The sequence below is a fragment of the Vulpes lagopus genome, chromosome 2 (genome assembly GCF_018345385.1).
Source record: "Vulpes lagopus strain Blue_001 chromosome 2, ASM1834538v1, whole genome shotgun sequence".
NCBI classification, from domain to species: domain Eukaryota; kingdom Metazoa; phylum Chordata; class Mammalia; order Carnivora; family Canidae; genus Vulpes; species Vulpes lagopus.
Genome location: NC_054825.1, coordinates 45,657,683 through 45,671,667, shown reverse-complemented (window position 1 = coordinate 45,671,667; position 13,985 = coordinate 45,657,683). Strand labels below are relative to the sequence as shown.

At 35.8% G+C, this 13,985-nt stretch overlaps 1 protein-coding gene across 2 annotated transcripts in view; it reads left to right on the top strand.

The window, feature by feature from the left end:
* ARIH1 (ariadne RBR E3 ubiquitin protein ligase 1) overlaps positions 1-13,985 on the top strand; it is a 130,864-nt gene that overhangs the window by 94,887 nt on the left and 21,992 nt on the right. For both annotated transcript variants that reach the window (XM_041740018.1, XM_041740017.1), the window contains 4 exons: positions 7,607-7,673; positions 9,263-9,369; positions 11,331-11,373; positions 11,875-11,946. In XM_041740018.1, coding sequence (XP_041595952.1) covers positions 7,607-7,673; positions 9,263-9,369; positions 11,331-11,373; positions 11,875-11,946 — 289 coding nt within the window. The remainder of the gene's footprint in view (positions 1-7,606; positions 7,674-9,262; positions 9,370-11,330; positions 11,374-11,874; positions 11,947-13,985) is intronic.

Genomic DNA, 13,985 nt, shown 5'->3' with positions numbered 1-13,985 from the left:
TTTCAAGGAGAAAATTTTGTATTTTTTAAAATATTTTTTTATTTTACTGACTTCATATTTAATAGATATCCTTATGATTTTTTGAATTTTTTAAGATTTATTTATTTACTCATGATAGAGAGAGAGAGAGAGAGGCAGAGGCAGAGGGAGAAGCACGCTCCATGCTGGGAGCCCAACGTGGGACTCGATCCCGGGACTCCAGGATTGTGCCCTGGGCCAAAGGCAGGCATGAAACCGCTGAGCCACCCAGGGATCCCCAAAATTTTGTATTTTACAAATATACAATTTTTTGTATATTTGTATACAAAAAATATACAATTTTTTTTTAAAGAGCAGGAGAGATGAGAGGGGGGAGGGGAGGACAAAGGGAAAGGGAGGAAGAGAGAGAAGCCCAAAGCAGGGCTCAGTCTTATAGTCCTTATAACCGTGAGATCATGACTTGAGCCGAAATCAAGTCAACCACCCAGGCACGCCAAGATTGTATGTTTTTAAGATAGTTTATGGAGACATTATGGAGAATGCTTTGATAACACGTGACTTTAGAGTGGAATAAACTGAATGCCTCACATTATTTCTCCACAGTGAAACAGAAAGCACTACTTAGCATTCTAAAGTAGGAAATTTAGTACAAACGCTGTAGAATATGGGGCACTTGTTCGGCTCAGGTGTGATCCTGGTCTGGGATCGAGTCCCACATCGGGCTCCCTGCAAGAAGCCTGCTTCTCCCTCTGCCTGTATCTCTGCCTCTCTCTGTGTGTGTCTCATGAATAAATAAATGAAATCTTAAAAAAAAAAAAGCTGTAGAATACTATTTTAAAATACATGCTTAAGGGATTGGAGCTCAAGTTTATACTGAAATAATTTTCTAGTCTCATTGAAATGCAAAATGAAATAATTTGTCAAATTCCAGTAGTTCATAAAGCAAAGTATATAGACAGTAAATTATTGATAGTGGTGATTTAAACTTCTGAAGAAAATATATATTTTAAAAATAATTTTTGAACTATAAATGTAAGCTTAATAGGTTGAAGAGAAACAGAGGAAGAGTATGGGAAGGGTGCATGAAGCTAATTCTGTATGGCCTTATGGACCATTTTAAGATCTTTGGCTTTTTTTGAAGTAGAGCCATGAGAAGATTTTTTTGAGCAGAAGACTGACATGGTTAGAGAGAGTTGCTCTGACTGCTGGCATTAGAAGGAGACTAAGAAGGAGCATGAAAATGGGGGACTCTTAGAGTAGTGTGGGTGAAAGGTGTTGGCAGTTTAATCCAGGTTGGTAACAGAGGAAGTAATGAGAAATGATTGGATTTTGAATGTATTTTCAAGGTAAAGTCAGAATTAGATAATGTAGTATAAGAAAGAGATGAGCCAGAGATGATAGTAAATGTTATATTTATTTTTAATGATCAGAAACTGAGCAGATTTATTATAAAGATGTTAACCACGTTATCATAAACCTACTACCCAAATACCCAACAGTAAATGAAGATGGAATGTAACACAGACATTAAAAATAGGTTTGGATTGGGGGAAGGTTACTTTATTTCAAATAAAAAAAAATTTGTGAGTTATTTTAATGCATTGGAAAATGCCTATAATAATTTTAGTGAAGAAGCTAAGATATAAAAATAGATGTAGTACGTTCTCTATTTAAAATTATGTATTGGGCAGCCCAGGTGGCTCAGTGGTTTAGCGCCACCTTCAACCCAGAGCCTGATCCTGGAGACTGGGATCGAGTCCCATGTTGGGCTCCCTGTGTGGAGTCTGCTTCTCCCTCTGCCTGTGTGTCTGCCTCTCTCTCTCTCTCTCTCTGTGTCTCTTATGAGTGAATAAATAAAATCTTTTTAAAAATACTAAAATAAAATTATGTATCTGTGGTGCCTGGGTGGCGCAGTTGGTTAAGCATCCAACTCTTGGTTTTGGCTCAGTTGTGATCTTGGGGTCATGAGATCGAGCCCTACATCAGGCTCTGCACTCAGCACACAGTCTGCTTAGGACTCTCTCTCCCTCTTCCTCCACCACCACGCACTCATTCTCTCTCTCAAATAAATAAAAACAAATCTTTTTTTTTTTAAATTACATATCCTGTGTTTACCAAAAAAGGGGAGAAAGATCCAGATTATAAAAATGTTACGTGGTTATTCTTCCTGAGTGATAGAGATGCAGATGATTTTTATTTCTTCCTTTATACTTGTCTGTAATTGGTATGTAAAAAAACAAACAAGCTCTTTTTACAGAGAAATAATTTATCATTAGTCCTAAATTGAAACATACTATTGATTTACTCAGGGTGCTGTATTAGCATAAGATGTGGTTTACTACCTGGCATACTGAAAAAAATTCTGTGTTTAACACCATCTGGTTTAAAATAGCTCTCCAATTACCTCATGTATAAAAGCAGAATTATCCCAGAACTCAGGGTACTTAAATGCATCTGAGGGGCACCTGGGTGTCTGAGTTGGTTAAGCGTCTTCCTTCAGCCATGATCTCAAGGTCCTGGGATGAAGCCCTGCATCAGGCTCCCTGCTCAGCGGGGAGTCTGCTTCTTCTCCCACTCCCCTTGCTTGTGCGTATGTGCACATGTGTGTGCGCGCTCCCTCTCTCTCTCTCTCAGATAAATAAAATCTTAGAAAAAATGCACCTGACACTGTGCTCAGAATGTATAGTAGACTATCAGTAGAAGTCATTATGTTTACCTTCTAAAGGAGCTGCCTTCTGTTGTGAGATTTGGTATAATAACTATTTTCAGTGTAGGTGGTGGCAACAGGTCTTTGTCACAAGTTTATCAATAGCCAGGATGGCACTTGTCTTCTTGAGAGTGCTTATTCTCAAGAGTAAGAGATCACTTTCTTGTTTTTCTCTATAATGTACTACATTTATTTTTAATAGATTTCTATTTAAAATTATATATCCATGGTGCCTGGGTGGCGCAATTGGTTAAGCATAGATAAACTATGACCTAATAACTGAGACTTAATAACCTTGGTCTAGTAACTATAACTAGCCTTTGTTATCACTAGGTAGACTAGATCAATTATAAGAAATCATTGGGTTTTGTCACACCAGAGAAGCATTATGGATAATAGAAATAAATAGTGTTTGGGAAATCAGAGCATCTGACTTAAAGTTTAGTGGCTTTTCATAATATTGTACAACCATCACCACTATCTAATTCCGGAACATTGTCATCACCCCTAAAAGAATTCCCATATTCATTTAACAATCACTTGCCATTCCCTCTTTCTCCTAGACCCTGACAAGCACATATTTATTTTCTGTCTGTATGGATTTGGTTATTCTGGACATTTAATTTAAATATCATTCAGGGGGATCTCTGGGTGGCTCAGTGGTTTAGCTACTGCCTTTGGCCTGGGGATGGAGTCCTGCATTGGGCTCCCTGCATGGAGCCTGCTTCTCCCTCTGCCTCTCTCTCTCTCTCTCTGTGTCTCTCATGAATAAATAAATAAAATCTTTAACTAAATAAATAAATAAATATCATTCAGCATGTGATCTTTGTGTCTGGCTTCTTAAACGTAAGAAAATGTTTTCAAGGTTTATCCATGTTGTAGCATGTGTCAGTACTTGATTCCTTTCTGTGGCTAGATGATATTCCGCTGTATGGGTATTTCATATTTTATTTCTTCATTTCTCAGTTCTTGGACATTTAGGTTATTTTCATTTTTTATGGAAACAGGGTTTTTGAACATTTATGTGCAAGTTTTTTATTTGAACACCTGTTTTTAATTATCTAAGTAGAGGTGCTGGGTCATATGGTAATTCTATGTTTAACCTGTTTTCTTTTTTAAGATTTATTTATTTATTTTAGAGAGAGAATGCAGGCTAGTAAGTGCACGGGGGTGGGAAGTAGTACAGAGGGTGAGAGAAAACCTCCAACAGACTTCTTGCTGAGCATAGAGCTTGCTCCCACAACCCTAGGACCATGACCTAAGCTGAAATTGAGTCAGATGTCCAACAGACCAGGCACCCCCTGTGTTTAAACTTCTGAGGAATCACCAAATATGCTAATTATTTTTGGACCTCAGTTCCAGCATCCCTGAAATGTGGAGGTTTGCTCATTTAAAAGGTGTTTACTGAACACTTCCTACAAATCAAGCAGTGTGCTAGATGTAAGGGGTCCTTTCATGGAGCTTATTGTTTGGGGATAAGGAATCAGGAAGGCAGATGTTAAACAAATGATTACACAGATAACTTAAATTTTTTAAAATTTAAATTCAGTTTGGGGGGGCGCCTGGGTGGCTTAGTGGTTAAGCGTCTGCCTTTGGCTCAGGTCATGATCCTGGAGTCCTGGGATCAAGTCCCATGTTGGGCTGCCCATGCAGAGCCTGTTTCTCACTCAGCCTATGTCTCTGCCTCTCTCTCTCTCTCTCTCTCTCTCTCTCAGAATAAATAAATACAATATTAAAAAAAATAAATCAATTTAGGTAATTATTAATAATCTATAGTATATTTTAAAACTATTTATTAATAATATACTGCATTATTAGTTTCAAGAGAATTTAGTGATTGATCACTTACATAGAACACCCAGTGCTCATTACATCACATTCCCTCCTTAATGCCCTTTACCCAATTAACCCATCCCCCCACCCAGCTCCCGTCCAGCAACCCTCAGTTTGTTTCCTATAGTTAAGAGTCTTTTATGGGTTGCCCCTGTATTTTCATCTTATTTTATGAACATAATCTGTTTTGTTTCTTAAATTCCACATATGAGTGAAATCATAATGATACTTGCTTTTTTCTGACTTACTTTACTTAGCATAATACCCTCTAGTTCCAACCAGATCATTGCATATGGCAAGATTTCATTCTTTTTGATGGCTGAGTAGTATTCCTCTGTGTGTGTGTGTGTATGTATGTGTGTTGTGTGTGTGTGTGTGTGTGTGTGTGTGTAGACATATATATCTGTACACATATAAACATCACATCTTTTTTAATCCATTATCTGTTGATGGACATCTGGGCTTTTTCCGTAGTTTGGCTATTTGTGGACATTCTTGCTATAATCATTGGGGTGCAGGCACCCCCTCCCCCCCTTTGAATCACTATGTTTGTATCCTTTGGATAAATACCTAGTAGTGCAATTTCTGGGCTGCAGGGTAGCTCTGTTTTTAACTTTTTGAGGAACCTCCATACTGTTTTCCAGAAAGGCTGCACTAGTTTTCATTGCCACCAACAGTGTAAGAGGGTTCTGCTTTCTCTGCATCCTCACCAGCATTTGTTATTTCCTCACTTGTTAATTTTAGCCATTCTGACTGGTGTGAGAGAGTAACTCATTGTGGTTTTGATTTGTATTTCCCTGATGCTGAGTGATGTTGAGCATTTTTTTCACGTGTGTCCATTAGCCATATGTATATCTTCTTTAGAGAAATATCTACTCATGTCTTCTGCCCATTTCTTGGCTGGATCATTTGGATTTTTTGGGGGGTGTTGAGTTTGATTTGATAAGTTCTTTGTAGATTTTTGGATACCAGCCCTTATTTGCAAATACTTTCTCCCATTCTATGGATTGTCTTTTGGTTGTTGTTGCTGTTGTTTTAAAGATTTTATTTATTTATTTATTTATTTATTTATTTATTTATTTATTTATTTATGAGAGAGAGAGCGACAGAGAGCTATCAGAGACACACACAGGGAGAAGCAGGCTCCTGGCTGAGCAAAAAGCCTGATGTAGGACTTAATCTCAGGACCCTGGGATGATGACTTGAGCCAAAGGCCAGACACTTAACCAGCTGAGCCACCCAGGCACCCCAGTTGCTTTTTAGTTTTGTCAGCTGTTTCCTGTGCGAAATGCTTTTTATCCTGATAAAGTCCCAATAGTTCAATTTTGCTTTTGTTTTCCTTGCCTCTGGAGATGTGTCTAGCGAGAAGTTGCCGCAGCCAAGGTCAAAGAAGTTGTTGCCTGCATTCCCCTCTAGGATTTAGATAGATCCTGTCTCACATTTAAGTCTTTCATTTTGAGTTTGTTTTTGTGTATGGTGCAAAAAAGTGGTCATTCTTCTGCATGTGGCTGTCCAATTTTCCCAATACCACTTGTTGAAGAGACTTTTTTCCATTGGTTATTCTTTCCTGCTTTGTGAAAGATTAGTTGACCATAGAATTTAGGGTCCATTTTTGGGTTCTCTTTTCTGTTCCATTGATCTATGTGTCTGTTTTTCTGCCAGTACATAGTGTCTTGATCACTACAGCTTTGTAATACAGCTTAAAGTGTGGAATTGTAATGCCTCCAGTTTTGGTTCTCTTTTTCAACATTTCTTTGGCTATTCTGATTCCATACAAATTTTAGGATTGTTCCATCTCTACACAGGTAACTTTCTAAATAAAATTGTGACAGATTTTATGGTGGGAGATGTATATGATGCTGTGAGAACTGAGTGGGAACTGCTATGGGTGGTTGTCAGAAAAGGCCTCCTTTAGTGAGTAACTATTTTAGCTGAGTAAAATAAAATAATATAGCAACATCTAATATTTATTGAGTGTTTACTATTTGCCAGGCACTGATTCATAACTCTTATTTCTGCTATCCATTTTACAGATGAGTAAACTGAATAATTTAGAGGTCAGTGAACTTATCCTTAGTTCGTAACTAGTTAAGTGTGAATCCAGTATTCAAAGCTAGGCTATCCCATTGGAGCCTAGCATGATATTCTTCTCTTTCCTTTTCAAGAGAGGTAGCCCTTTTGCAGAAGCCTCTGAAGAAGGACTATACCCACTATTTTTGAAAGAATACAGATGTGACAGGAGTACACTGAAAGTAGCACAGGACAGGGTAGGGACTTGTGGAAGGCAAGCAGTGCCATAAGAAGCTCAAGAATTCAGTGGGGCCAGATTATACAAAACTTGCTTAAAAGATTTGTTTTAAAAGATTTTAATGTTTTAAACGATTTGTTTAAAAGATTTTAATGAGGTTGGACTATGTTCATGTTTGATCATTTTTACTGGTTTTGTCAGTGGTTAATTCTTTCTGCTTGAACACCATTTTCTTTAAACACTCACAGGAGTGCTTACCATTAAAACTAATAAAACTTAGGCTTCAGGATTCTTTACTTTCACGGGTTCCTATGAATTCTAGAAATTGTTAAGAACATATAGAATGTTCTAGGTGGATAAGGGAAGCTAGGTTGTAGTCAGTAAACATGGTAATGTTTACTTACAGATCTCAGAAGGCGGCCCTCAAATTTATGTATAACAAAACCTGGATCCATTTCTTAACATTCCTGTCAATATCTTTATTTCACACACTGATTTTTGAGAGGGCATCTGAGGGAAGTTGGTTGAGAATTGCTGTCTGAAGGCAGAGTAAGAAGACTCTTAAAAGGGCCTAAACTCCACAATAGTTAAGTCATTAGACTGTAATGACACAGTGGGTAAAAATGGATTATTTTGTGTATAAGAAACTCAAAGATGGGAACTCTACCAAAATAAAACTACAAAAACTTTTAAATTGTCTTGATTTCTACAGTTACATTTGTTGATAGTCTGTATGCATTGTAGTATTTTCAACTTGAAATTGAAATTTTATTTTATAAATGTGGAAAAATACTCTTGGCTAATAACTTCTAATAAACTACTTTTATTCTTACTCTCAGGCGCCTGATCACAGATTCGAAAGTTAAGTTAAAGTATCAGCATTTAATAACAAATAGCTTTGTAGAGGTAAGTGATTTCTCTTAACTTTTCCTTTCTTAAGTAAGAGTAATTGTTTATCACTCTCGATAATAAGAAAGACCCAAAGGTCTTGGCTTATGACATAAACATAGTTTATGGACTTTATTCATGAGGCATACCAAACACTCTTATTCTCAAAGGAATGTGCCAAATCAATAAGTAGATGTCTCTTCATAGATCTAGAACTTTGGGTGATAAAATTATTTTTACAGTATTCTTCTATTATCCCTAGCAAAAAATTATAGCTGATTTTAATGATGTGATGTTTAAGCATGTTTGGCAGTTTAACCTTGCTAATATAATATCTCTGCTTGTTTTATTAGCTTCCATTACCAGTAAACTCTGTTAATAAAAAGAGCTATATTTATTTGTTTTTATCAGTTGTTTTTCTTTTATACAGAGGTCAGCAAACTATGACCTGTTTTCCAAATATTTACTTGAATGTGCCCATTTTTTCTATGACTTCTTTTGTGCTATAGTGGCATAGTTGAGTAGTGGCCCTCAAAAACAAAAATCTTTACTCTCTGGCTCTCTCTCTCTCTCTCTCTCTCTCTCTCTCTCTTTTTTTTTTTTCAACTAGCTTCCCCCCCCCCCCCTTTTTAAATTTCTTTTTATTGGAGTTCAATTTGCCAACATATAATATATCACCCAGTGACTCTCTGGCTCTCTACAGAAAATGTTTGCCAGCCTCTGTATAAGATCATCAGTGCAAATTGGTATTTTAATTTGACAAAGTAATTTTTATTTCTATTAGAAGATTAAACTGAAAGTCAGACCAGATATTCTAGAGAACAGCATATTTTAGGAATACTATATTTTTAAAATGGTCAATGAACTTGAATTCTGGTGCAGAATGTTACTTGAGCCATATTTTGTCTCATAATAAATACCTCAAAAGTTTTACTTTTTCTAAGAACTAAATTACGATCATTGGTATGTTTTAAAAACTGACCTTTGGTCTTAGAAGACATTTTTATGATCAAAAAGAGAAATTGCGTATGTATTCTATAGCATCTAAACACCTTCCCTAAGTAGCAGTGTGTCTTGATTTCTCACATCTTTGAAAATTGCCCTGAAGAACCATAAACAAATCGATGCTTTTTAATGATCACAAATGGGTAATTATTTTAAAGCTTGTCATTAGGATTTTGAAGGTAGAACCAAGACACGGTTCGTGTACTTATAAAACCAGATTTTCAAGGTATCTGTAATCTTGGAAAAACTGCATCTAAAAGCATTACTTGGGCAGCCCGGGTGGCTCAGTGGTTTAGAGCTGCCTTCAGCCCAGGGCATGATCCTGGAAATGAAGGATCGAGTTCCACATCAGGCTCCCTGCATGGAGCCTGCTTCTCCCTCTGCCTGTGTCTCTGCCTCCCCCGTCCCTATGGATAAATAAATAAAATAAAAGTATTACTTTAGAAGACTACTAAATATTGGGGACAGTCTTTTATATGCTTGTGTCTCTGTCTTTGGCCCTTACACTGGGGAAGCAATGTAAATAATTGCTTATTGTAGTAGGAAATACTGTATCATGATATAATTTGCTGTCGGTATTTATTTTCTAACTTGGGTTTCAGTGCAATCGACTGTTAAAGTGGTGTCCTGCCCCAGATTGCCACCATGTTGTTAAAGTCCAATATCCTGATGCTAAACCTGTTCGCTGCAAATGTGGGCGCCAGTTTTGGTAAGCATGTGATTTCCTAAATTGAAATAGTACATAGTAGTATTTACTATAGTAGAAAAATTCTTTTACTCAGATAGGGAGATGGGTGATACTGATTAAAATAGTGTCTATTTCTTTTAAATAAGAATTAAATAAAAGGTCACATCTTAAATAATATTTTTCTCTTGTTGCTCTTTTATCCAGTGGGGGAAAGAATGCAGCTATAATCACATTTTCTTGTGTGCTCCGTTGGAACTAATATGGGAGCAAACTTACAGATATGGGACAAGAGTTTAGTTCTCATTTCTGATGGAGTGCTTATTATGTTTAGTTCCTCTATGGCTCTTGCTCTGTTTTCAAGTTATCTCTTAGGAAACAAAATACAGAGGATTATTTTTCCTTTGTTCTGAAAAGTTTAATCTTACTCCTAGAAGGAAAATGTGTGGATAAATTTGTAAAGATAAAACATGGTTGATTAGATATACTTTTCAACCAATATTTTCCCTGTGGCTTTACTGGCCCAGCTTTCCTGGTGACCTCCATTGTGGAGTTTATAACATGCTCTTCAGCCTTTGAATTCTAGATTTGACTTAATAGAGAATTTCTAGTACTAGAGAATTTCCAGTACCATGTATTTGTATTAGTTAAAATTATTTTCCATTTTCCCTGTGGATCTTTTAGGAATGAGAAACCAATCAAACCAAGTAGCTCTAAGAACTAGCAAACAGACATATTGGTATTTCATATCATTCTTTTTTTCCTCCACAAGCAACTGTAGAATTAGACTTACATATCATTAATACTAAATATTTCCAAAAAGGAGCAGATAACCTTACAGAGATGAAATATGTGTGAAATACATGCTATTTTGGTAAAGATTAAATATACATTACTATTTTAGAGTTTATTCTATGGATGGGAGGTAAAGTCTGATTCTGTATCTACTTTAAAACATTTTTGTATGAAATATCTTGATACAGACCAAAATATAGAAAATAACAGCAGTGAATACTTATATAGCTACAAACCCACCCAGCTAAGACAATGTTAGTATCCTGTTTTCGTTAAGAAATAAAACATGACACATTCATTTGAAGCTCCTTTGTTCCCTTTTCCATCCCACTCCCTATCTTCTTTTCCAGAAGTAACCATTATCCTTGACTTCACTTAATTTGATAGTACTTTGTTCCCCTCATTTGCAAAGGATTTTTGCCATTCTTGAATTACTTAGCTAATCAGCCATTCAGCAATTATTTTTTTCTTTAACATTTGTATTTATTCTTAATTTATACTTTCTTAAATGTATATAGCATGCCCCTAGAATACAGAAAGGAATTAACAATTAATATATTCTTAGGAAATATTTAGTCACACTCTTGTTTTATACCTTGCTTGGTACAATTTATAGGACCGAGGTTAATTTGTTTGGATCATGCAGATGTGACCTGTTTGCTTCTCAAGTATTGCTCACTGTGCATTAGCATTAAATTATGTAATTACAAAGTCAGACCTTTTCTCTTCATTTGGGGTGTTAAATAAGAGATTTAATATATTCTAATAAAGCATTGATTGAAATTTAAGTTCAAATTAGTGAAAATTATTTGGTTTCAATTAATGAATTTTTACAGCACAAAACTATACATATGTAAAATGATCAGAAAAATACAGATCTCATTAAACTGAATTTTTTGTTTTAACAGTTTGGTGGCTACTTAGAGAGTCTTTATAAAATTATCATCATAGCATGTCTTCATGCCTATAATCATTTCTTCATTTCACACAGACACACAACGATACATGGTATCCTAACACTAAATTCTAAATTATCTGTGGTGGAATAATAAAAACTTGGCTCCTGCCCTTGTATTTGCCAGTCATTAGAAACTGATGAAACTACTGAGAAACTATAAAACATGAAATGATTTGTTTACTACGTACAGTAAGTAGGACTTAATTCTTTTAACTCTTGTGTTACTTAACAGCTTTAACTGTGGAGAAAATTGGCACGATCCTGTTAAATGTAAGGTGAGTTTATCTGGCATTTTCTTTTTTAAATAACGTAATAAAACACTTCTGAGACTTGATGACTGAAAACCAGGGCCCACAGTTTTGTTATCCACTTGTAGATAGAAGATTATTTTTCCTTTTTTTTTCAGATGATCATCTGAATTTTTGAAATTTTTGAAATTTCATTCCATAGGAATAAGTCCGATCCTAATGATTATCAGGATAACAGTGGTTAAGCAACCTCTCTGGGCAGCCTTTGTAATTAGCTCAGGGGGAAATGGCACATCTTGGAGCTCTGGGTTCCCACTTGGCTCCAGAGAAAGTCTTCCTTTGGTTGATTTTATATATACTGGATATGAGAACTCTAGGGTTCCCTTGGTTTATAAGGAAGTAAATCCAGTGATAATCTTGTCCTTTGCCTTTTACATTTAAGCTTGACTGTATTTAAATGTTGAAGTAATTTACTATCCTTTTTCTTAAGTCTTTTGTTGTACCCTAACAGTTGTTGTTTTCAAACAGTGGTTAAAGAAGTGGATTAAAAAGTGTGATGATGATAGTGAAACCTCTAATTGGATTGCAGCCAACACAAAGGTTGGTATTTTCCTTCAGTAAACTCTTTCCTTTTTTAGGGAAACTGTGATAAGAATAGGTGCATCAGCATTAGCAAAACAAGTAAGCTTACATATTTTAGGACTTTGTTTTACCTTTACCTCAGTTAACATTTGGGGGGTTTTGGGTTGTTTGGGGAGTTTGGAGTTTTCTTTGTTTTGCTCCCCCTGAATGCCTTTTTTTTTTTTTTTTAAGTGTTCAAGTTTATTTTGTTGAGCACTACTACAACAGGCATAGTACTCTTCTTTAGAAGTTTTTGTATGCTAGGAAAATAGAGTTTCCTGTAGAAGAAAAAGCTGACAATTTTTCTACCCAGGGGTTTGATAATGTTTTTTCATATCATTCTTGCCTGCCTTTTAGTATAGAAATACAGAGTTTACTCCACCTAGCTTGGTTTTATCAGACAAATTTACATTTCTGCCTTTAAAAATCTCAAGAGTTCAGGGTGCCTGGCTGGCTCAGCTGGTAGAGCATGCAACTCTTGATCTCAGGGTTGTTTGAGTCCCACACTGGGTATAGAAATTACTAACATAAAATAAAGAAACTTAAAAAAAAGAATCCCCAGGGTTTAACTTTTAAGGAGTCTTTCTTTTTTTCTTTTCTTTTCTTTTCCTTCAAAATTTAATTTTAAGTAATCTTCCACCAAGTATGGAACTTGAACTCACAACCCTGAGATCGAGAGTTACATACTACAGACTGAGCTAGCCCAGGGGCCCCTACCTAAGAAGCCATTCTTCAGAGCAGTATTGAGAGTAACTGTTTATATTATGTAACTGCACTGGGCTTAACACGTTTGGCATCTTTAACATATTAAACTTATAAAATATGATTTAAGAGACTTGACTTTTGAGAACTAGAGGTTTTGAGGGTAGTAATTGATATCCCTTGTTTTTGTTTTTACTTTTGAAGTACATTACTGCTTATGATACTAGTTTTAAGATTCAGTCTGTTTATGACCATGGACCACTTCTTAAACTCTAGACAGATGTTTTGTTCTGCAAATGGATGTATTCTTTAGCGCCCTTTTTTTTTTCTATCACTAAATAATTTCACTAAGTCACCATATGTTTGAATCTCAACTGTGTAGTAGAAAATTGTGTAAATAGCCAATCTTTATTTAATGCAATCTTACGTTTTGTCTTTATTGGAAATGACTAGGTGATGGAACAGTAGTGTTATTCATAGACTATTCATTCTTAGTATTGCCTTTCACATGTGAAGATGATACTTAAAGAATACTGAGTTGTTTGACCAGTGTTAGAGCTTTCTATCACTCAGTTACAGGACAATGATAATAAGGAATGTTTAAACGATGGAGACCAAAACACACCATTTTATATCATTTGTCCCCTATTCTACCCAAAAAGATTAAAATGGGAAAATATTTCTATTTCCCAGAAAGCCTTAGTAGTGAAATAGTCTTGTTTCATAAAACAAATGGTGAAATGGGTGGTTGAAATCAGTACTTTTGTGCTCTCTAAAATTATCATGGTAAAGCTAATTCATGTCACTTAAGAAAACCTTTCTGAGTTGTTAGGAAGTGATTACTTTTGTTGTTTAAAAATATCCTAGACAGGCACACTTTCTTGAAAATTGATTTCCCACCAGATATGTTAATTAAAGTCCCAGAATCCTTGAATATGCTCTGTAAAACTAGTATTTAGAATAGAGCAGTTGTATTTTCACTAAGTAGTTTGATTAAACTATAGCCCGCTTTCTGCATCTAGAAAAACCTTCCCGATACTTTAAACCTCCAAGATGTTTAAAATAGGTAATACAGGGCACCTGGGTGGCTTAGTCCATTAAGCATCAGACTCCTGGTTTCAGCTCAGGTCATGATCTCAGGGTCCTGGGATGGAGCCCATCCTCAAATTGGGCTCCTAGCTCTTTGGGGGATCTGCTTTACCCCCACTCGCTGCTCCTGCACATGCCCTCTTTAAAACAAACAAACAAATCTTTAAAGTAAAAAAATAGGGAGTACAGGTTTGAATATGTTTGACGTTGTTTAGAAAGTAGATTAT